Genomic DNA, 21,629 nt, shown 5'->3' on the forward strand with positions numbered 1-21,629 from the left:
AAAGTGAGTATATCTTTTCTCTGTTTTGAATGATTGTGTATGTAGTCTTCAAGAACAATTACGACTATAGGGTGAAGAGGTGGGGGGTGAGATGTTCAAGGTCGTTAGGTGAGTGGGGAAGAGATAACGGACTTAGAGTATATCACTTATGAAACTTGTTTTATCTTCGTTCATTAGGAAAGTTATTTCTTTTTCATTTGAGGGGGCTTATATTTCTTAGATCAAATATTTTTCAGAACATTGAAAAAATTTATAATTCTCTTATATCTGTATTTGTCCAAATAAAATACTCTTATCACAATAACACGAGAACAAAATAAAGTGTTACTTTATGTTGCATAGCTTAGTAAACATACCCCCAAAAGGTAGGGGATTGATTTATTATATTACATATATGTGGGGATTACATCTAGCTGGTTACATTCTCCAAAGAAAATAACAAGGCACTACTAAAAAACAACAAAACAATAGAGATCATTAATTAAGAAAATATTTTGATATTTTCTTCGATGAGAATTCTGGCTCCGTCGCTGTGTTTGAGCTCGGAATGATGAGAAATTTGACACTCTGTTGGTGACTTTGGTCCCAAGAGTATAATGCCATGTGTCCATATAGTGATGATAATAATGCTTGATATTCCTACAAATATTGTTTCACAATTCCATTGTACACGATTTCTTGAACAAAGGTTAGAGCAAAAAGGCATGTAATGCAAAAAAGCAAGACTACAATATGTTTAAAATTTTAAAGTAAATCATCTAAATCATTTCTAAGTTCAAGTAAAAATAACAAGGATCATTCTTACAAATAGTATATAAGAATGGTGATTATTTTTTTTAAATTACAAATTTGACACTTTTATATTATAAAAGGTATATAAATTCAAGGACGATCAGCTGAACGATCTTCAACTAAAAAACTATTTCATATATAGGATCAAATATTGCTTCACCGCCCCACAAACATGCATCAAACATTCAATTAAGGTACAATACAATATACTACATGAGCATTTTGCTAAAATAAATAATAATAATAACATATTCAGTATGATTTCATAAGCAGGTCATGAAATGTATATAAATCTTATTCTTACCTCTTGCTCAATATAAAATATGCTTTCAAAAAACTTTCGACTAAAAAAACTAATCTTTGAAAGAAGTTTCAATAAATAGTTTACTAAAGTAAAATAAGACAAATAACATACCGTAATAAATTAAACAAACAATATTGATAAGCACTCTTTTGAGATCAAAGTCACCAACAAAGTGTCATCTTCTACTTCTTCATTAATTCAATTTCCTCTATGGTATATTCAATGTAGCAAATTTTACTCCTTTTATAGATAAGATTATTGATATGATGCAGTACATTATATTATTCTTTCACAAATATAAGTGGCCTAGCAAGTACATGTGTATGATTGTACTACAATAACTTATATATTTTATCATCAAGAGTGCCTCAATTTTTTTTAGTAGTACCATTTTTTTTTAACAGTAGTACAATTCTAGTACTGCTAATCATACGCGAAAATATAGGGTTTACATAAAAACTCTGTGTTTGAGGGTTCGAAAAGAGAGGAGGGTTCGAATTATTTTGTAGTCACTTCTTTGCCATTGAACTGGATTCAAAAGTTAATATATATTTTTATTTATTTATTTTTTTAGTAAAAGTATAGGGTTTATGAAAGAATTACTGAATTCATTCGAACCCCACCTAGCTCCGCCTCTGCTTCTAATATTATATTTGACATTTCTATTGCACAAAATTTTGCAAGATTAGATATTGTGGAACATAAGTATTAAGTAGTACCAAGTGTACTACCCAATTTGGAGTACTACTGAAAATGCTCAATCGTGTTTGGACCTTTTTTAAAAAAACCAAAAAAAGTTACCATTATTATTAATTTAGTGAAGAAGAATCAAATAAGTTCAATGATCTAATCAAATTCAAGTTTCGTGGGCCCCATCTCTGATTTTTTTCAATCTCATCTTCACTTTATTTATTCTAAACTATTTCTGAATCTAACTTTAATTCACTTACATGTCATTTTTAATTACTGCATAGCGTTATACATATATTAATAATTTGAACATTAGTTATATAACCGTGACTTCTAACGACGACATATAAGGAACAAAGTGTACATCTCTAGTCTAGATAATAAATAAAATAAAAGATGAATAATAGACTAAATAATGTTTAACTAATTCTATTGACTTTTCTCTATGTTTTTTTCCCAAGTATTGAAGGTAGATGATTTAAAAGGTTTATCACATAGAAAAATAAATAATAGATTTCCAGGAAATCTTTTAATTATTGAATTTTATAGATATAAATTAATGCTTATATGAAAATAATACTGCACAGGCATTCACATATGACTTTCGTATTAAATTATTAATAGGCGAAAAACATACCTCATGATTGAATTTCAATCAGTTTTATTTTATTCGGTGTTTGTTGATAGTGTTGTTATTTAATTAAATTAAAATTCATATTATATAATTCAATGTTTTTTATATATTCTTTTCATTTTCAAAAGTTAAAATTCCATACTTTTAATTTAAAGCACAAGGATCACAACTCACAACCCATGATAATCAATTCTTCATTTAACCTATAATACGAAAAGTCTTCATTCACATATTATGACCCATCATCTTGATTAATTAATGTACAATCCATGCATTTTTCGTTTAAGATCTAAACCAAATCAAAATAAGTTAAAGTTTACGTGTACGAGTCAAATCGTGAATTTTAAAAAAAAATCAAGTCTATTCATTGTATTAGTCACTTTATTTTGAAATCTTATTTAACTTTGTTCAGTGTGAAGCTCATCTACACATGTATGAAACATCTCCTGACGAGACCGGTTCTTGCAAAATTTCTAAATTCACTTTAGAAATTAAACAAGTGTTAGCAATCTAGAACGCATATAAGATACCCATAATATAATATTTTTAGTAATTGAGTGTGACACCAAATAAATCGAAAGATCATAGTATTTATTTGATTAATATTTTTTTGAGGGGGGTTGATGCAGGGGCGGAGCCAGCAATATATTTAGGGGTTTATTTGAATTTTCTTGTGCGAAAATATTATTATTTATATATACATAATTAAAATTATTTAGGGGTTTATTTGAATTTTCTTGTGTGAAAATATCGTTATTTATATATACATGATTAAAATTAATTTTTAAATATGTATAACAGATATCAAATCCTCCTTCACTAATTCGTTTACTTCTCAAATTTTGAATTTCATTATTAAAAATCTTGACTCCGCTCTGATTGTGATTCGATGGAGTAGTTGGGATGCATTTAGACCTCACATGCAATGTTCCTTTTTCATATATTAAAGCCCAGCTACTTCTTTTGAACATAATCATGGGCCACCCATCTAAATTCTTAATTGGTGTTGAGTCCCACTTGATTAATTCATGATTCAATTAATTTTCAATGTCTTGATTTGAATTTTTGTAAAACTAATTTAATAATTATTCATGAATATCCAGAATGTCTGGTCTAGGGACCTTATTTGTGAAACTGGGAGTTGAAGTACTCCTTTTGGATAAAACCAAGTATTAAAAAAAATAAAAGTTATTTCTTTTCTTTTATCAAATAAAATATTGGAATGTGTTAATTATTTGGATTCTTGCTTAATGGCTGGATTATGTCTAGGATGGATTAATGAAATTTTATCTCAAACATTACTTTTAAGCTAAAGGTCTACAAGCTATCTAACAAATCAACAAATATTACATTGAGTATGTTATTATATAATAATTAAATTTAATAAAATAGTGTCAAACATCGATGTTATTATATAATAATTAAATTTAATAAAATAGTGTCAAATATCATAAAACTTCATGATTAGGTTAATCAACATCGTAAAGATTTGTCTTTCAGTAAAGTATAATTATCATTAATTAATACGACGTTATAGATTTTTTATTTTTTACCATCAATAATTATATTAGAGTTTGATTAAATTAAATATTTCATTAAAAAGTTTCACGTAAAGGGATAAATTTGAATTTAAAAGGCTTCAAACTCAAAATTTTTCAATTAAAAATTAAAAAAAATAGTTGGCGTTTTACCACGTTCTTTATTGGCGACAACATCATTTTTACTACTTGAACAAAAGAGTAGCAAAAAGTTTATCTTGAAACTTAAAAGTGAAGAAAAATGGGAATATTTCAGTACTTTCTCGTTTTCATTTTACTAGTCTATTATATTCGTAAAAATAATTTTTTACAAATACAATTATTTTTCTTATGTTTTGTCTTTACCATCAACTGTAATGATAAAATATGTATTTAATTTATTTATTCTTTTAAGGGATGTGTAATGTTTATTGTTCTTTTTTTTTAAAAAAAAAAAATACTAACTCAATTTTCAATTGTTTCTTAGTAGTTGTCTCAATTACCTAATGGGACACATAGTTCCTTTCTTCAATGGTTCAAAATCCAATATATTATTTTTCTTGGTTATAGTGAGTGATATTCAAAGGTTAAATAATCTTCGCTCTTATCCATAATTTAGATGCTGAGAAAGAGAAAAATAAATCAGTAATTAAGAAAGGTAAGTGGTTTGAAAAGAAGCAAAAGGACAGTAAAAAATAGTAAAGGTAACCTTTGCCATTGTTAGTGATGGACTTCTTCAAAATGAGAATAATCTCATATCACGAAAGATTACCCAAACGAATTTATAATCTCGCAATCTAGTGGTGCCCCTCCCACATCACGTCTAAATAATTCTAAAGACTAATTCACACACTGAAAACTGACTAAAGGCGAATTCTCTTGCCATTCCAATATAAAAATAAATCCTCACCAATAGTCTTACCTCGAAATGGAATTTTTAAAATCTATCTAAATATACTTAAAATTTTTAATGCAAATACCAAACATCGATAGAATAGAAAACTCCAAAAAAAAAAAAGAAAAGATGTTTTTTCCAAGACCACATTGACATTATTTGGTGTCCCTTTACTTTTATCATTCAAAATTTACCCTCTTGTCCTCTTCCCCTTCCCCCACTTCCACTCTGCCACCCAACTTTAATTCAAACTTCAAACATTTCAAAGTTCAAATCTTTAAAATATCACTCACTTAGGTAGAAAATTCTACTGCTCCACTCAAAGTATACTGTTTCTCTTTTTCAAGAAAAAGGAAAGGGTTTTTAATGCTGGTAAGTAAGCCCTCATTCATAGGCAATCTTGCATTTACAAAAAGCTAAAGCCTTTTTCTTGATTTTGCTTTGTGGGTGTTTTTCATTTTTTCATTCTCAAGGCTTGTTGTATCAACTTTTGCTTAGAACAAGTAAGATTTGAGGGACATTTTCTTGATATCTCTATTTTTCTCTTCTTTTGTCTTTTCTTGTTGTTTTTGTCTTTGTAAAGATCATAGTTTCCTACTTTTGAAGGACTTGTGTTTGTTTGGTCAAAAGTGATTTATGATTCTCTTTCAAGAACATTAAAATAAGAGCAAATCTCACTTTTTGAGTTTATAATACTAAAGTCATTCAAAGAATTCTAGTTTATATTCTCTTTCACGTTCTATATTGTTCGGACTCTTCAAAGTGCATATTTAAAGGGTTTGATATGAGTGCATTAATACTTTTGGAAAGTTCGAGCAATATAGCTCTATCATTTGTTAGATAGATCTTCAGTTTGGTGAACATTTTGAGTGTATTCATGGAAACAGACATAATAAGATGATATGAAAATATAATATTTGAAACCCCTTCTAGTTTTTATTTTATTTTATTAGGATATCATGTGCACATTTTTCAATGACATTGACATATGCATGGGGTTAAAGGTGTCTGCAAATTTTCCTTTTGCTCTGTTCTAAAAGCATGCGTCTTTCTTTTTTCTTTTGTATATGTCACTGTTGGATTTATTACTTCGTTAATTTGGTGGGTTATTTGTTACACTCTTAAAAGAAGTGTTCTTGGACATTTTTGGCTTTGCTGCAAAAGCTAATAGGTGTAATTTCATTGAATTAGTACTCAAAACTAGTGTTTCCTGCTTCTATTGCTGTGTTTGTATGTTACTTTCTTGAAATTATTTCTGAAAACTTTCAGTTCCAATGCAATGTGGTGAACTTGATGCATTGTGTTGATATGCTTAAAACCGATTTATCCTATTGTTATGTTGTAGTTACTGTTCCTTTTTTCAGTATGCCTTTGTGTAGTATCTTGTCTTGATTTTTTCAATCCTATTATTGAGTGTCGAGGTGTATCGGAAATAAATTATCTACCTTCCAAGGTAGGGGCAAGGTCTGCTTACACTCGCTTGTGTGACTACAATTACAATTGATATGTTGTTGTTGACTTAAAACTGATATTGATCCTTCACTTCCACAGATCAAGACTTTTGAAGTTTTAGAAGCTTTGCATCATTTAACATTTTAAGAAGGAACAATGCCAAGATCAAGGTGAGTTCTTGGGATGATTTGCACTCCCTTTAAAAGCCGTATGAGTAAATGTAAACATGTATTTTAACATGTAGCAGGTTATACGTGTCGCGTTTGTTATTGACTGTTATCATTCTTAAATGTTACATACTTAATATTCATAGTATCTAATAGCAACTTTCTTTTTCAATTTTTGAGAGTATAGGGGATCAGAAATGCCTCAAAGGCAATCTCCTCGAGCCCCTTCGCAACTTAGAACATCAAGCTCCGAGTCTGATCCTATACACCATCGGCCAGTGACTGACCGGAGTCCTAAATTAGGTGATCGTCGCTCACCACGTGGTGCTCAATCTGATCCACTAAATCAAAGGAAACTTGGAACTAGAATTGCAGATTTGGAATCCCAACTTGGCCAAGCACAGGATGAGCTCAAGTCCCTTAAAGGGCAGTTAGCTTCAGCTGAGGCTGCAAAAAAAGCAGCTCAAGAACAGCTTGAGAAGAAAACCAAGAAGCCAACTGTAGCTGATTCTGACCAAATCCAAGAAACCAACAATGACAACAGAATCAACCTGACTCATGAAATTCATGAGGACGATGAAATGAAAGAAGCGGATGTGTTTGAAGTTCCAGTTGAGAAGTTAACTCCTCCAAATGTTGAAATTAGCCACCCCTTTGCTGAAGATGACTTGAAAAGTTCAAGTCTTTCACCTGATGAATCGGTGAAACCATCGTTTGAAGAGCTGAACTTGAAGGATGAAGAGATAAGTTCATTGAAATCCAAGTTGGAGGAGAAAGAAAAAGAGCTTGAGGTTTTCAGCCAAGAAAATGAAAACCTGAAAAAGGAGCTGAATGAAAAGATGCAAGAGATATCATCCCTTAAGGCAAAGGAAGATGAAACAAGCCTCAAGCTTAACCAAGTAGCCCAAGAGCTGGAAACAAGCAAGAATGATGGAGTTAACATAAAGGAGAAACTTGAAGCCACTGAAAAGGCAAAAGAGGCATTAGAAAATGAAATGAAGAAACTAAGAGTCCAAACAGAACAATGGAGGAAAGCTGCAGATGCTGCAGCAGCAATATTATCAGGAGGAGGCATTGAGATGAATGGGAGAAGGCTACCGGAGAGGTGTGGATCAATGGATAAGCACTATGGTAATGTATTTGAACCAGGTGTTGGCGGATATGGCGGTTACTTGGGTTCACCAGGGTTAGTTGATGATTCAGACGATGTTTTTGGACATGGCAAGAGAAAAGGTTCTGGTATTAAGATGTTTGGTGACCTCTGGAAGAAGAAGGGCCACAAATAAGTATCATTTTGATTGTCATGTTTTGCCAGCTAAATGGTCGCTCGCCATTTTATGTTTATTGGCTAATGTATGGATCTTGTTCTTGGCATCTGGCCAATACTACTACTAGTTATGCTGAGTTTAAATTTCTATGTTATCAGTATCTTATTAGCTTGATATGCCTTAACCTGTCATTCAGGGCAATGCCTTTAGTTCCATAGTTTTGAACGTTTTGCGTTTGGTGGATGATAAAATTCTGGTGCATTGTGTGAGATTAGATTTTTAAGCTAGTGTCTATCAGAAACAACCTCTATCCTTCCCATAGAAGTAGCTAAGATTTATATACTTTCTAGTTCTAGCCTCCTCGTACTCCACAATGGGATTACACAAGCCATATACATGATCATAAGTCATAACAAGAGTAATTCTTAATTTCTATATGCAAACCACAATGCTTATTAATGTTGTTCTTTGTTGCTTCTTATGAATGGAAAGTATGTAACACATCCTTTTCCCCTTTGCTATAAGGGTGTCAGTCATAGTAATGTTGTTTTTTCGTCCATTTTCAACGTCAAAAATCGAAAGTAGTTTAAGTTGAAGTTTTATCTGTGAGACAATAAAGTTTAAAAATTCAAATACCGGTAAATCACCCCCTTGTTACTATGATGCTGAAAGTGCACCGGTCAATTACATTGTGACATTGTAGACTCAAAAATTTTGCGTATATTTTCGAGTACTCTTATATCATTTTTTTTTTTATATATAATTATAATCATATTGAACCATGTGTTTGTGAGAGTTTATAATTGTTCTATTATATCATAATCTAGTTTTGACATGACATGTGACTAAAGTAAGTTATACCACTTCCAACCTCCAATCTATTTGATCAAATTATTCTTATTATTCCTCAAACTCAACTTAATATGATTTTATTTTTCATCAGAATAATATTTTATATTTGTTCAGTAAGAGTAAAGATAAAAATTAATAATTAATTATATTTATTTTAAATAATAGAGTAATAATTATTTTGAATAAAAACAAGTAAAATAGGACGAGAAATAGTAAAGTTTAGACAAAATCCAAAAAGAGCGGGACAAAGCATATAACTGTAACAAATGCTCCAGTTGAGCATTATCATGTCAACACGACGTCGTTCTGCGTGGACTGTTGAACGGAGAGAAATTTGATCGGAGAAGAAGAAGAAAGCTAAAAAAAAATGGTGCACAGTGCCTACGATTCTTTCGAACTTCTCAATAGTTGTCCGACGAAAATCGATGCTGTCGAGTCTTATGGTTCAAATTTGCTTGTTGCTTGTTCCGATGGATCCCTCCGTGTTTATGGTCCTGAATCCTCCGTTCCCGGTCAATCTCCGCCGGCCGATTACCACAACCAGAACTTAGGGCTTCAGCAGGAACGATATGTGCTTGAAAGAACTGTGAATGGATTCTCCAGAAGACAAATGCTGGCTATGGAAGTCCTTGTCTCAAGAGAACTCCTGCTTTCCCTTTCGGAGTCTATTGCCTTCCATAGGTTGCCTAATTTGGAGACTTTAGCTGTGATTACTAAGGCTAAAGGTGCAAATGTGTATTCGTGGGATGATAAAAGGGGGTTTTTATGCTTTGGGAGGCAGAAGAGGGTTTGTATCTTCAGACATGATGGTAATTACTTGAATTGTAGTTTATTCCGATATTTGTTAGTTGAAATTTGAAAATTTTATATTGATGCATTTCTGATGATTTTGGATGAGTGAGTGTGTCCTTCAATGTCTACTAGATGTGAAAGAAAGTGTTTTTACTGTGGTATGATGTTACTAACATAATTAGAGCTATGCTTTACCATTATAAAGGTCATCGTTAAATGTGCTAAAAGAATTCAATCTGTATCTGTTTTTGCCTCCGGTAAGTGGAGAAATAACCTTGAAAGGGAGCTAACCTTTTGCAGATCTTGCGGAATTAGCTATGCCTCTTGTATTTGCTACTAAAATATGACAATATTTGAGCAGACATAAAGATATTAACTTGATTTATATGTTACAGTGAGGCAAGTATAAGAAAATATTAAACTCATGGTTGAAAAGATAATTGATACAGTAAACATCAGATAACGCCGGTTTCTTAAGTAGATTAATGATTTGAATTTTCGGAAGTTGTATAGAAATGGAATGGTTCAAAACAGTTTTTGACATCCAAAATAGCTGGAGGGAGGTATAGTTTTCTGGTCACTGCTTTTAGTTTAACACAAGTATCATAAGTGCCCATAAATACTTCCTTCTTGCACTTCTTGACTTGACTTCCAGGTTTCTTGCTCAAAGAAGTTTGGATATTGATGATAGTAGTTTTCTTGTGCTATAGGAGCTCTGTTAGTGTAATCTGATTCTTTTTTGAAACTTCAATAGGGGGGAGAGGATTTGTGGAGGTGAAAGAATTTGGAGTTCCTGACACAGTCAAGTCGATGTCTTGGTGTGGTGAGAATATCTGCTTGGGGATTAGAAGAGAGTACATGATATTGAATACTACCAATGGTGCATTGTCTGAGGTGTTTCCTTCGGGGAGGATCGCCACACCTCTTGTGGTGCCTCTTCCCTCTGGAGAACTTCTTTTGGGCAAGGTAATGTAACAATGCTATTTTTTTAGAAAGGTAATAATGTTATATCTCATCAGCACAAAGGTTGTGCATAAACCATGTTGACATTTCAAAAGAAGCAAAATATCTCCTTGCTCTTCGTACAGGGATTCTATGATTTTTATCAATGTTTCAGCATCATCTAGGAATTTTTCCTTGCATCAAAAATGAAATAAGATCTGACAGTTCATCTTGCCAAAGCTGGTCAACTCCAACCCTTACCACACAACACATTTTGAACACAACTGCAACCCCCGGTTCATCAAGTTGTCTTGAGTCGAGCATGATTTTTATCACCAGCCAAAAGAAAAAATTGCCACCTTGTAGGGTATCTTCACTTTCCACATATGCTTCCAAGGCCATTTCGGCCCCTGCTGACCGTTATGCATGTGTACTATATTGGCGGATTTACCGTGTAAATACCTTTGCTATGCACCTGCAAAAATAATCTGTCTTCAGTTGCTGTGTTACCTGGGAAATGTTCCAAACTTCTGAGAAATTCAGTTATTCTATTCACTTCCTAGTCTTTCAACATTCTTCTAAAGCTTATCACTGTCATTATTGCATTGAGTTGATTGGCCTTTTAGTTCTTTTCCACACTCATGTACACACCAATATTGACCATCTTCCCAAAGTGTTCTTTTCAAAATTCACATACCAGAGCTTCATTCTATCCATGAAGCAAATAAAAGATACTTTTACTTCAGAACTATTTCATCTTATGATGCACCCTCCATTCTTATTCCCTTGATGATGTTGATTCCACAGAATCTATAGTCTACTCTCTATGATTTAGTTGATGAAGCCATGTTGGATCATCTCTCACTTCTCCCGAGTAAAGTCCATCTTTGATAACTAACTGTCCAGTTTTCTTTTTGTGTATTGAATCAACACCAGTTTGCTTGGTTCTGGTTTTTTTTCCAGTAAAATTACCTTTACTTATTAAAAAAAAGGATATTCGAAAATCACCACTATGCTTAATTTTTGTTGTTTCAGGATAATATTGGTGTCTTAGTTGACCAAAATGGAAAGTTGATCCAAGAGGGCAGGGTTTGTTGGTCAGAGGCTCCTGCAATTGTTGTTGTTCAGAAGCCCTATGCCATAGGTCTTTTACCGCGACATGTTGAGGTAGCTTTATTGTTTCATTTGCTAATCCATACTTTTTGTTCATTATTAAGTGAATAACTTTAGATCTAAGTAATCTGAAATGATAATGCAGTTTGATGTTTTGGAAAATTGCAGATACGCTCTCTTCGTGTTCCTTATCCTTTGATTCAAACAGTTGTCCTTCGGAATGTTCGTCGTCTTGTTCGAAGCAACAATGCTGTCATTGTTGCTCTTGATAATTCTGTTTTTGGATTTTTCCCTGTTCCTCTCGGTGCACAGGTAATTGTCACTTCAGCAGGTTTAGTTTAATATTGTGTTGAACTATCTTGCTTATGCTTCTACTCCAGTATTGGAACTGTACCACATTTATGATGTGTAACTGAACAACTCGTTTTGGAGGAACTGAGGTTTGTTATGACTAAGCTGAGAATGCCTTAGGCACACAAACGGATTGTCTAATTCTTGCAAAATAAATCAATAACGGATTGTCTAATTCTTGCAAAATAAATCAATATCGCAAGTTGTAAGTAGTCATGATTAGTTTTGTTTATGAGACCTCTGCAATGCTTTCCGCTGGTCAACAACCAACTAAAGTGCTCTATACTTCCGTACATGCTTGACAGAGTTGTCTCAGACTCTCAGTCAATCGTTTTTTATTTTAACGATTCACTTATCAAATGCCTTATGGGCTTTCTCTCTTTTTCCCTAATACATGCAAGCCTCTTACTTTTTGTACCCACTTAAGATCAAGAGGTTCAGGAACAAAACCACAAAGGTTCCATTATTTACTGAGTTTATTGTGAGAGCGTGATCCCAACTTATTCATATATAATATATGATGCAGATTGTACAACTAACAGCCTCTGGAAACTTTGAGGAGGCCTTGGCTTTGTGCAAATTGCTACCACCAGAAGATTCAAGTCTTAGATCTGCAAAGGAGCAATCAATTCATATAAGGTGACCCCTTCCCCAAACAAAAAAAAAAAATGGCACTGGTATCTCATTTAGATATTTCTCAGCACCTTCTTGTTTGTGCTATTAATGAATGTTTTACTTTGGTCATGGTCCCTTCCCCCCCCCCCCCCCCCCCCCTCTTTACCACTTCTTATGTTAACATTGTAAGTTCAATTGCAATAGTACCTCGCTTAAATCAAAGTTACGGTGTATACATTCTTACATTTAACTCAAATCAAAGTTATGCTCTAGTGAGGGAAGTTGAATGCTAAATTGAACGGTCAAAGCATGCTGTGAAGTCCTAATGGTAAAGCTTCTAAATGGAAACATCTGTACTGGAGCATACACTAATCATCTGTTATTCCATTTTGGTCTGGCGTATTGTAATGGTATGTAGCATGGAACATGTTCAGAGTTGATTGTGTGTTACTTGGTTGTGTTAAAGGCATATTGATAGCGTGGAAGTTCAGAAGAAAGAAGTAGAGAAGTAGAGCATGGGAAGCACATCTCTAGGATTATGTGGACCATATTGGAAAAAAACAAAGGAGCACTTGAGGGAGTTGAAGAGTCTTTTGTACTCCCTCTGTCCCATATTAGTTGTCACACTTCACTTGTGCACTCCCCTTAAGAAATCATAATAAAAGGTGTATTTTTACTACCTTACCCTTGTCACTTTCCAATAAATTGCACTCTAATCATTATTGATTATTTTCAAGAACACTTAATATTGAGGGTAAAGTGGTATTAAAATAATTAATTCCATAATATACATGAGCAGTAAGACTGACAGTACTGGTTTGAGTAGGAAACAATCCCAGCTCAATTTTATAGCCAGTATTCCCTTTTTACTGGAAAAGCTGAAATTCGAAAAGAGACTCAAGGGTGTGGCCTATAGTGGTCAAAGAAATAGGACAAACCTTGGAGACTTGGATTCAAATTCAAGCAAAGACAAAAAAGTACTAAGTGATTTCTTCTCATCTAGCTAAACCTTGGTAGGCAGAATTGCCCAATACTTGTGTTGGTGGAGATTTAAGGTAACATGGATTAGTCAAGGTGTGTACAAGCTAGCATGGAAGCCATCCACCATTATGAAGAAAATAAATCAAATATGAACATTGGCTGACAAGAAGTTTCTAGCTAGGACTTGATTCTTATCTTTTTTAGTTTTCTTTTCATTTTTTGTAGTTTTAGTCATTATTTTTTCATTTTTTGTACTTTTAGTCATTAATTTTTCATTTTTTGTCAGTTTTGAGAAGAAGGAAAGAAAAAAGAAAGTGTTGAAACTAATATACATGAAGAATGATAACAAGTTTTTGATACAGATATGCACACTTCCTGTTTGAAAATGGGAGCTATGAAGAAGCAATGGAACATTTTCTGGCATCTCAAGTTGAACTCACTTATGTGCTTGCCTTATATCCATCCATTATTGTTCCAAAATCATCTTTCATACCTGAACCACAGAAATTTGTGGAAGTTGGGGATGCACCGTATCTCTCCCGAGCTTCCTCTGGTCTGTCAGATGATCTGGATTCTACGCCTTCACATGTCTTAGAATCTGATGAAATGGATATAGAATCCAAAAAAATGAGTCACAACACTTTGATGGCTCTGATTAAGTATTTACAGAAGAGAAGATACAGTGTTGTTGAGAAAGCCACAACTGAGGGCACTGAAGAGGTCGTTTCAGATGCTGTCGGAGATAATTTCATTTCTTATGGAACTAGCCGGTCCAAAAAACCAACCAAGGTAAACTTTGGGTTTTCATTTTATGCCTTCCACCGGAGGGAATTTTTTGTTGTTGAATAAGTTCCCATTTGAAGGGCAAAGTTCACATTAAACAGATCTCTTCTTGGTAAATGTGACTAGCAGTTTATTTCAGTATTTATAAGCAAAGCTTTCCAAAGACTCCACAAGGGAAATTGTAATCAGTTGATTATTTTGTTTAACAAGCAGCACAAATTATATTGAGCTGTTTAACATAGACCTTTCTTTGCATTCAAGTCTAAATACCTTTTTGGCTGTCTGTGTTTGATTTTCTTTTAGTGACCGAAACCTTATCAGAAAGAAAAGATTTAGTAAGTGCAAAATTTTCTGATGGATTATTCAAGTTATAGATCATTTATAGCCTTCTGGAAAATAGGTTTCATTTGTAGCTTCTGAAAGTCAAAATGTCAGGGATGTAAGTGCTGATTCTGCTATATAGAAAAGTACTGGCTTAGTTTAGTGGGTATATTAAGGAAGAAGCCAGTTTTAAAGAAAAAATAACTAATGAGCCTCAAAAAGCTGTTCGTAATGGGATGATTCTACCTAGCTGTATTACTTGCCTAATTCACATCTAAAATGTTGCTCCGTTGATCCATTTAGGGCAGAATTCATGCTCCAATCACTTCCATCGCTAGGGATATGGCTGCAATACTGGACACTGCACTTCTTCAAGCTCTTATATTAACTGGACAGTTCTCAGCAGCTACAGATTTTCTGAAAGTCCTCAACTACTGTGATGTGAAAATATGTGAGGAGTTCCTGCAAAAAAGAAGCCAGTATGCTTGTCTGCTAGAACTTTATAGGAGCAATTCAATGCATCGTGAAGCACTTAAACTTCTCCATCAATTGGTAGAAGAGTCCAAGTCAGAGCAAACTCCTGTAGAGCTCTCATTGAAGTTCAAGCCTGATATGGTCATTGAATATCTCAAAGTATGCCTCTTTATCTACTTTTATCTTTTTCCTTTTAGGTTTTAATTTCTTGAGAGATGTGGAAGCTTGTAAAGTTTTTGGATCAGCTATATTGAAATTTGGAGTGCAGTATGAGCTACGGGTCTATGTCGAGGCAGATATCAAGCATAATCATGAACTACCAACTTGACCTTTGTGGAAAGGATTGTCAAGATTTGGGACTGATAATTTTAGGGTTCTATTTTATCCTTTAATTTTTTTGATCTTTTATACATGTGCGTTTTCTGGAAATTCCTGGGTTTTCTTTTTTATTATATGCTGCATTTGTGCTCAGCACAAGGTATAGCAAATTTCTTACCGGGTTATGGATTAAAGCTCCGTCAATGCAGTTATTATATCATTTCATTGAATATACACTTGATTGTATCTTTCTTCTTTTTGGCAGCCCCTTTGTGCAACTGACCCCATGCTTGTCCTGGAGTTCTCATTGCCCGTTCTTGAAAGCTGTCCTATGCAAACCATTGAGCTATTCTTGTCTGGTAATATTCCAGCGGACTTGGTGAATTCTTACTTAAAACAGCATGCTCCAAACATGCAGGCAACATATCTGGAACTCATGCTTGCCATGAATGAAAATAGCATCTCCGGGAATCTGCAGAATGAAATGGTATGAGCACTCGTTCATCTGTCTCTTTTTCTGCAGCTTCTCTCTTTCTTTCCCCACTGTACCTTCTATTGCAGAAAAGCTATGAAAGAAATACTGCTGCTAGTGAAGTGAGAAAGCTGAGGCTTTTAAGTTTCTCCTCTTTGATATGGTGAAAGAAGCTCACATTTTAACTAGTTTTAACTCAAAGCTGGGTTGAAGAGTGAGAAAACTGGGAAACAATTATCTTGTCTCCAGAACTGTTTATCAGGGGATAAACTTTTGTGCTTCAATTCCATGTTTCTGACATAAAATGTTGAGTTTGTCTGTGACTATGATAAATGCTCTTAGTAACTTGTGGCAGGTGCAAATTTATCTCTCAGAAGTGCTTGATTTGTATGCTGAACTTAGTTCCCAGCAAAAATGGGATGAAAAAACATTTTCTCCAACAAGGAAAAAGCTTTTGTCTGCTTTGGAGAGTATATCCGGGTATAATCCAGAGGTGTTGCTTAAGAGACTTCCACCAGATGCTCTGTATGAAGAACGTGCACTTCTGTTGGGGAAAATGAATCAACATGAACTTGCGCTATCTATTTATGTGCACAAGGTATTTTTCCTGCTTCAACTGCACTTTTTTAGGCTAGTCTTTTATCTAATGATTGGTGCTTTCGAGGGTCTTTTGAGGTATAGCGAAAATATGGACTGTGCAAGTTCTTCATCATAAGCATTATTACAGAATTGTATTGTGAACTTGGCAGTTGCTTATCATTTCACTCTTCCTTTAGTGAGTGTACCAGTTGGTCAGACACTATTACATAGTTTTATTATATCATTGGATTTGGCATTTATCCTTTCTTTCTCCGTATGTTGTTGGGATAGTATGCATTCCCAAGTAGGGATATCGGTATGTCATCTTTTTTGTCATTAATACATGTCTAATTTTATGAATATTGTTGGCAGGCATTGAAGTCTTTTCAGTTGTCTCTTCGTGTTGCATTTTACTGAAATGAATTGCTCTCTTTGATTTATAGCTTCATGTTCCTGAACTTGCACTGTCCTATTGTGATCGGGTGTACGAGTCAGGACTTCAACAACATTCCGCAAAATCTTATGGAAACATTTACCTGACTCTACTGCAAATCTATCTCAATCCCATGAAGACAACAAAAAATTTTGAGAAGAAAATTACTAATCTGGTATCATCTCAGAGCCCTGGGATTCCAAAAGTTGGTTCAGGAACTCCAGCAAAGGTAAAAGGAGGCCGCTTCAAGAAAATTGCTGAAATTGAGGGCGCTGAGGACACTCGATTCAGTCCAAGTGGCACTGACAGTGGTAGGAGCGATGGAGATACAGAAGATGCTGCCGAGGAAGGAGATTCTACTATTATGCTAGATCAGGTGCTGGATCTTTTGAGCAAAAGGTGGGATCGGATCCATGGGGCCCAAGCTCTGAAACTACTACCAAGGGACACTAAACTACAGGTAATGAACCATCAAAACATGATTGTATACCTGAGCTAGATGAGAAAGTTGGTCATTGTTTCATCAATGGGCTGAAGTAAACAAGCATCATTCCTTGTGTGCAGAAGTGATTCTCTCAGAAAAAAAAAAACCAGAGACATGCTTCACTATAGCATCATGCCACAACCCCCACCCCTCTGGCTAAAAGCTTCTGCAAAAGAAAAAACTCACTAGAACACAAGCTAAGATATCTGTTCAAGAGTGATAGTACTCTATGCATCTGCACACTAATCACGTTAATATGTCCTAAATTCCTAATGTGTGGTTTTTTGATTAGTCACGGTCTTAAACTGCATATTAGATGCTTCTATCTATAATATCTTTAAATATTGACTTTGGGATGATACACATTAAGGGAACTGCAAGGTGAAGTTTAATCAATCTGTCTTTCAAGTGTTCAAGTATACAAAATTATAACCCTTCGGGGTGGCCTAGTGGTTTGAGCTTGGAACTTCCATTTTGGAAGTCTCAAGTTTGAAACTCCTTGCCAGCGAAAGCAAGGGATTTGCCTTCTGGGTCGAGGTCGTTGCACCTTGCCTAGTGCGGGTTCCATCTCCTGTCTGGTTTGCTAGCTATTGCACAGGACAGGGGTTTTACCCTGTGTACACCCAAAGCATAGCGTCTTGGGGTTTCCTTGTCATAAAAAATAAAGTATACAGAATCATCTGTTTGAAACAACTACGCCAAGTAAAATTCTATCCAATGTTACTCTCCATGCACTGGTAGATATTATGTCAGCATCTTCTTGATCCTCTTTGGACAGAATCCTTTTTGTTTTCTACTGTGGGAGGTCACAGAGAATTGACCTATTCATAGAGTGATCCCTATGATCGATACAAGATATAGACTCCGGGCATCAAGTTATAAGAAGATAAGGTAGTGTAGACCCTTTAGGGATTTCTGAAAATACACATACAGCACTGTGGGATAGAGCATGCGACATTGTTTATTTATTCGAGTGAATATCATTTCATGCACATGCTAAAATTGCAATTGCGGAATCATTGCCTCTAGCTTTGCCCTGTGTACATATGTGTGCATGAGCAAGAATAGTTTACATCTTGCTGTTATAGTATTGTATTGATTCATTTTGTTATCATGCAGAACTTGCTTCCATTTCTTGGACCTCTCCTGAGAAAATCCAGTGAAGCGTATCGAAACTTTTCAGTGATAAAAAGCTTGAGAGAAAGTGAAAATCTACAGGTAAGTTTTACTATGGTAATACCAATAAAACAGAGACACATACACAATCTATATGTGGTCTTTTGGGTTTTCTGGCTTTGTTTTACAGTTTATATATAGAGTACATTGTTTCTTTACTGGCATATGAATCATCTTTTTTTGTGTTTTTCTGTTTTATGGAAATTACCCATTATCAACCTTGCAATTCAATTGTTTGAGTTAATGTTAGGGAATGTCTGGAAGATTGAAAAATAATCCTGGAGTATTTAATTTGTACGACTAGATTGTTTACTAACGCTGTAGTTTTGCAGTTGTTGTCTCTCATTGTAAACCTGTGTATGAAACAGGTAAAAGATGAACTGTATAGTCAAAGAAAAGCAGTCTTGAAGATCACAAGTGATAGCATGTGTTCTCTTTGCAACAAGAAGATTGGCACCAGTGTCTTTGCAGTGTATCCTAATGGCAAGACAATTGTGCATTTTGTTTGCTTTAGAGATTCACAGAATATGAAGGCAGTTGGAAGAGGCTCTCAGTCAAGGAAAAGATGATAATGAGATGCTATATGTGGATTGATCCCTTTCCTTCATGTTAGCACCGTTTAACACGTTCTGAGGCTTTAAGTTTTAAGTCGCCATTAAGTCCTGTAAGTTACCTCTGCTCTCTGTCCGTGTTTCTGGAAGTGTTGTGGTTTGTGCATGATTAGTGCCAAGAGATATGAAATGTGCTGGTGATTCAAGTTTGCTAGCAAAGAATGAATGCCTCTTCCAAAGGAATGTGTAATACAAACACAATGTTGTATATTATGTCAAATGTGTAATTGAATGTATCCATTTGAGGTTGTGTGATGTCTGTATTAAAAATCGAAGCTTGTATTTTTGAGGTTGTGTGATGTCGATATTAAAAAGGATTGAAGCTTGAATTCGAGGTGGTTTATACCTTATTTATGAAGAGTGTTTGTTTCAACTCAGGCCGACTGTTCAACTAATATGCAATAATACACAATTTCTTTGTTGATTGTATATCCTTCTTTGTTGGGCAAACCCCATTCTACTGTTTCAAAACCTCAACATTGAACTGTATATTAGGCAGCACATGAGGAAGGTCATAAAATATCCCCCACACAATTCTCTTTTAGGTGTCATTTCGTCGAGTGTATTAGAAAAAATAATGCATGCATTAACTTTGTGTATTACTAGTAACTTATTTAGTACTCTTTTCCAGCTTATGTTACATTCTATTGTGTATTAAGGTATTCATTTCTAATACCATGAATCTCTACGTATTAGTAATACAATGATTTTAATGCATGTATTCGCATTGTTAAAGACTCAATTGTCCCTCAAAATTCGTTTACTTCTTTTCCACCATAAATGCGGAAAGTATCTTTGTATGGCTATGCATACTATTTTTATTGCACTAAACCAAACAATGCATATACTCCATTTAGAGTTTTTCTTATAGATTCCACCAAACGATCGACCTCTAAAAAAAAACATGAGTAATATATATATTTGGTGGAATTCCGTTTTGTGTCAGATTGTATATCTGAATTATTTTTCCAATCAAAATGGAATCATGAAGGTTGTTTATTTACACAACTTGCATATCTTGTCATTGCATTGCTATTTTTCGAGATATCCATCCTAGTCACTATGGACTTATTTTGGTTAATTGACACATCTACAGAAATCATCATAATCACAGTACCAAATATTGCAGCTATCCCAACAACACCAGTTGATGAATACGAAAGGGTGAATTCATCACCTTTTTTCTCAACTAGTGTTGATGATATATTGTCAGGGAAAGACCTTGAGATTAGAGTTTATGGAAATAGTAATAATTAATAATAAAACACTTAACTCTTGCTGAGTTGTATAATTGTCTTCACCATCATATCATATATATTGAGGTTGTCTTTGTGTCAATTTCTCCTTTGTTTTCGACAAATCATTTTTTAATACGATAAAATGGTGTATCCGACATCACACGCTAACTAAACTAAGGATTTGAAGATTTTGGATGCACTAATATTATCTTAGTTCAGCTATGTGCATATGATGAATAATGGTTTTAGCTGGATACAAACCTTGATCTCATGAATTCTCTATTTTACTCCTACGTTTTTCATGAGTGCATGATTAACTATACCTTAATTTTTATCAATTTCTCAATATATATGTAAATGATTTTTTTCTGAAGTTAGCAGTGCACGTGCACCCCTCTTTTTCGAGTAATCAAAGGTGCAAAAAAAGGCGAAACTTCCAGGGACCATTAAAAAGAAGTCAATTTATATGTATTGTTAACATCCTACATTACTAACTATATATCTCTCATAATTAATCTCAATACCACTAATAATAATATTTGCATAACTTTAATCAAACAATCATTCATCGCAATTGGTCAGCCAGACCCTGGTTTCACTTTGTAGTTTCAAGGTTTTGTGGGTAATTAGATTTGGTCCAGGCTCTGGCCTTGTTACTCTGCAACTCTGTTTCTGTTTCATCATATTTTAGCTGAGCAAAAAAAGCATGTGACCAATTTATTGTAATTTCTGTCTTGTAAAGTTAAGCAGTAGAAATACCAGAGCCACAAAATAAGTACACTATTCGTACATACACTAAATTTTCTTTCATGTATCAAGATGTACCCAATATATCTGGAGATTACTTTACGCAATGTATCAGCCGACTACATAACTTTATGTAGTGTATGAGTCAAATACATTACTTTATGTGTTGTATCGGGATGTACAAGATGTATTCGAATAAGGTCTATCAAGACATTTCGAGATATATCTGATAACCACTAAATTTAAGAAATTTTTATAATTCGAAAAAGACTAGAGATTTGTGTTAAATCTACTTTTTAGTTCTAACATTTGCTCTCGTCACATTCTTCAGTGTCAAAAAGCGCACAATGAATTACTCCTTTATAGATATATAATTGTAGATCATTTAAGAATTATATTACTATAAAATATGTCGTTTTTTTAAACGTGTCACATAAATAGAATGGAGAGAGTACTACACTTTATGATTTTCATATCTAACATATATAATGAACATATGTAATTTCTGTTTTTGTAGTTAAACTGAGAAAGTCATAATGATCTGCACAAGCCAAAAGGCATTAGAGTATAAGCACATGCTATGAGATAGCCTATTCAATATTCAAGCATGTAGTCGTTTTACATTGAG

The 21,629-nt window shown here is 34.0% G+C and overlaps 2 protein-coding genes and 1 long non-coding RNA gene across 7 annotated transcripts; 2 read left to right on the top strand and 1 right to left on the bottom strand.

Annotated features, from left to right (window-relative positions):
• Nucleotides 1-343: 343 nt before the first annotated feature.
• On the bottom strand, nucleotides 344-1,413 carry LOC101267134 (uncharacterized). The gene is made up of 2 exons (XR_182935.5): nucleotides 1,208-1,413; nucleotides 344-639 (listed from the first exon to the last, which is right to left on the bottom strand). It is a non-coding gene; the product is annotated as an uncharacterized lncRNA (long non-coding RNA).
• A 3,446-nt stretch (nucleotides 1,414-4,859) lies between these two features.
• Nucleotides 4,860-7,893, top strand: LOC101266650 (interactor of constitutive active ROPs 4). Of its 5 annotated transcripts, none has more exons than XM_004243135.5 (3): nucleotides 4,860-5,204; nucleotides 6,384-6,454; nucleotides 6,639-7,893. In XM_004243135.5, exons 2-3 carry the CDS (start codon nucleotides 6,441-6,443, stop codon nucleotides 7,735-7,737), a joined length of 1,113 nt encoding a protein of 370 aa, XP_004243183.1. In that variant the 5' UTR covers nucleotides 4,860-5,204; nucleotides 6,384-6,440; the 3' UTR covers nucleotides 7,738-7,893. The 5 variants fall into 5 exon arrangements, with proteins under 5 accessions (XP_004243183.1, XP_004243184.1, XP_010323616.1 ...); XM_004243136.5 differs by having other exon boundaries at nucleotides 5,128-5,335; XM_010325314.4 differs by having other exon boundaries at nucleotides 5,145-6,285.
• An 894-nt stretch (nucleotides 7,894-8,787) lies between these two features.
• Nucleotides 8,788-19,393, top strand: LOC101266347 (vacuolar sorting protein 39-like). The gene is made up of 12 exons (XM_004243134.5): nucleotides 8,788-9,380; nucleotides 10,118-10,329; nucleotides 11,341-11,472; nucleotides 11,587-11,730; nucleotides 12,296-12,408; nucleotides 13,728-14,154; nucleotides 14,773-15,102; nucleotides 15,527-15,748; nucleotides 16,089-16,331; nucleotides 16,756-17,205; nucleotides 18,349-18,447; nucleotides 18,774-19,393. The coding sequence occupies exons 1-12, from the start codon at nucleotides 8,939-8,941 to the stop codon at nucleotides 18,972-18,974; spliced, it is 3,015 nt and encodes a 1,004-aa protein (XP_004243182.1). The 5' UTR covers nucleotides 8,788-8,938; the 3' UTR covers nucleotides 18,975-19,393.
• Nucleotides 19,394-21,629: the final 2,236 nt, after the last annotated feature.

Source organism: Solanum lycopersicum, chromosome 7 (assembly GCF_036512215.1).
Source record: "Solanum lycopersicum chromosome 7, SLM_r2.1".
NCBI classification, from domain to species: domain Eukaryota; kingdom Viridiplantae; phylum Streptophyta; class Magnoliopsida; order Solanales; family Solanaceae; genus Solanum; species Solanum lycopersicum.

Excerpts from the sequence above, each read along its gene's own strand:
- LOC101266347 (XM_004243134.5), top strand. The coding sequence starts at position 8,939 with ATGGTGCACAGTGCCTACGATTCTTTCGAACTTCTCAATAGTTGTCCG. Across the intron at positions 9,381-10,117 it reads TTGTATCTTCAGACATGATG|GGGGGAGAGGATTTGTGGAG; the intron begins GTAATTACTTGA and ends AAACTTCAATAG. Across the intron at positions 17,206-18,348 it reads CAAGGGACACTAAACTACAG|AACTTGCTTCCATTTCTTGG; the intron begins GTAATGAACCAT and ends GTTATCATGCAG.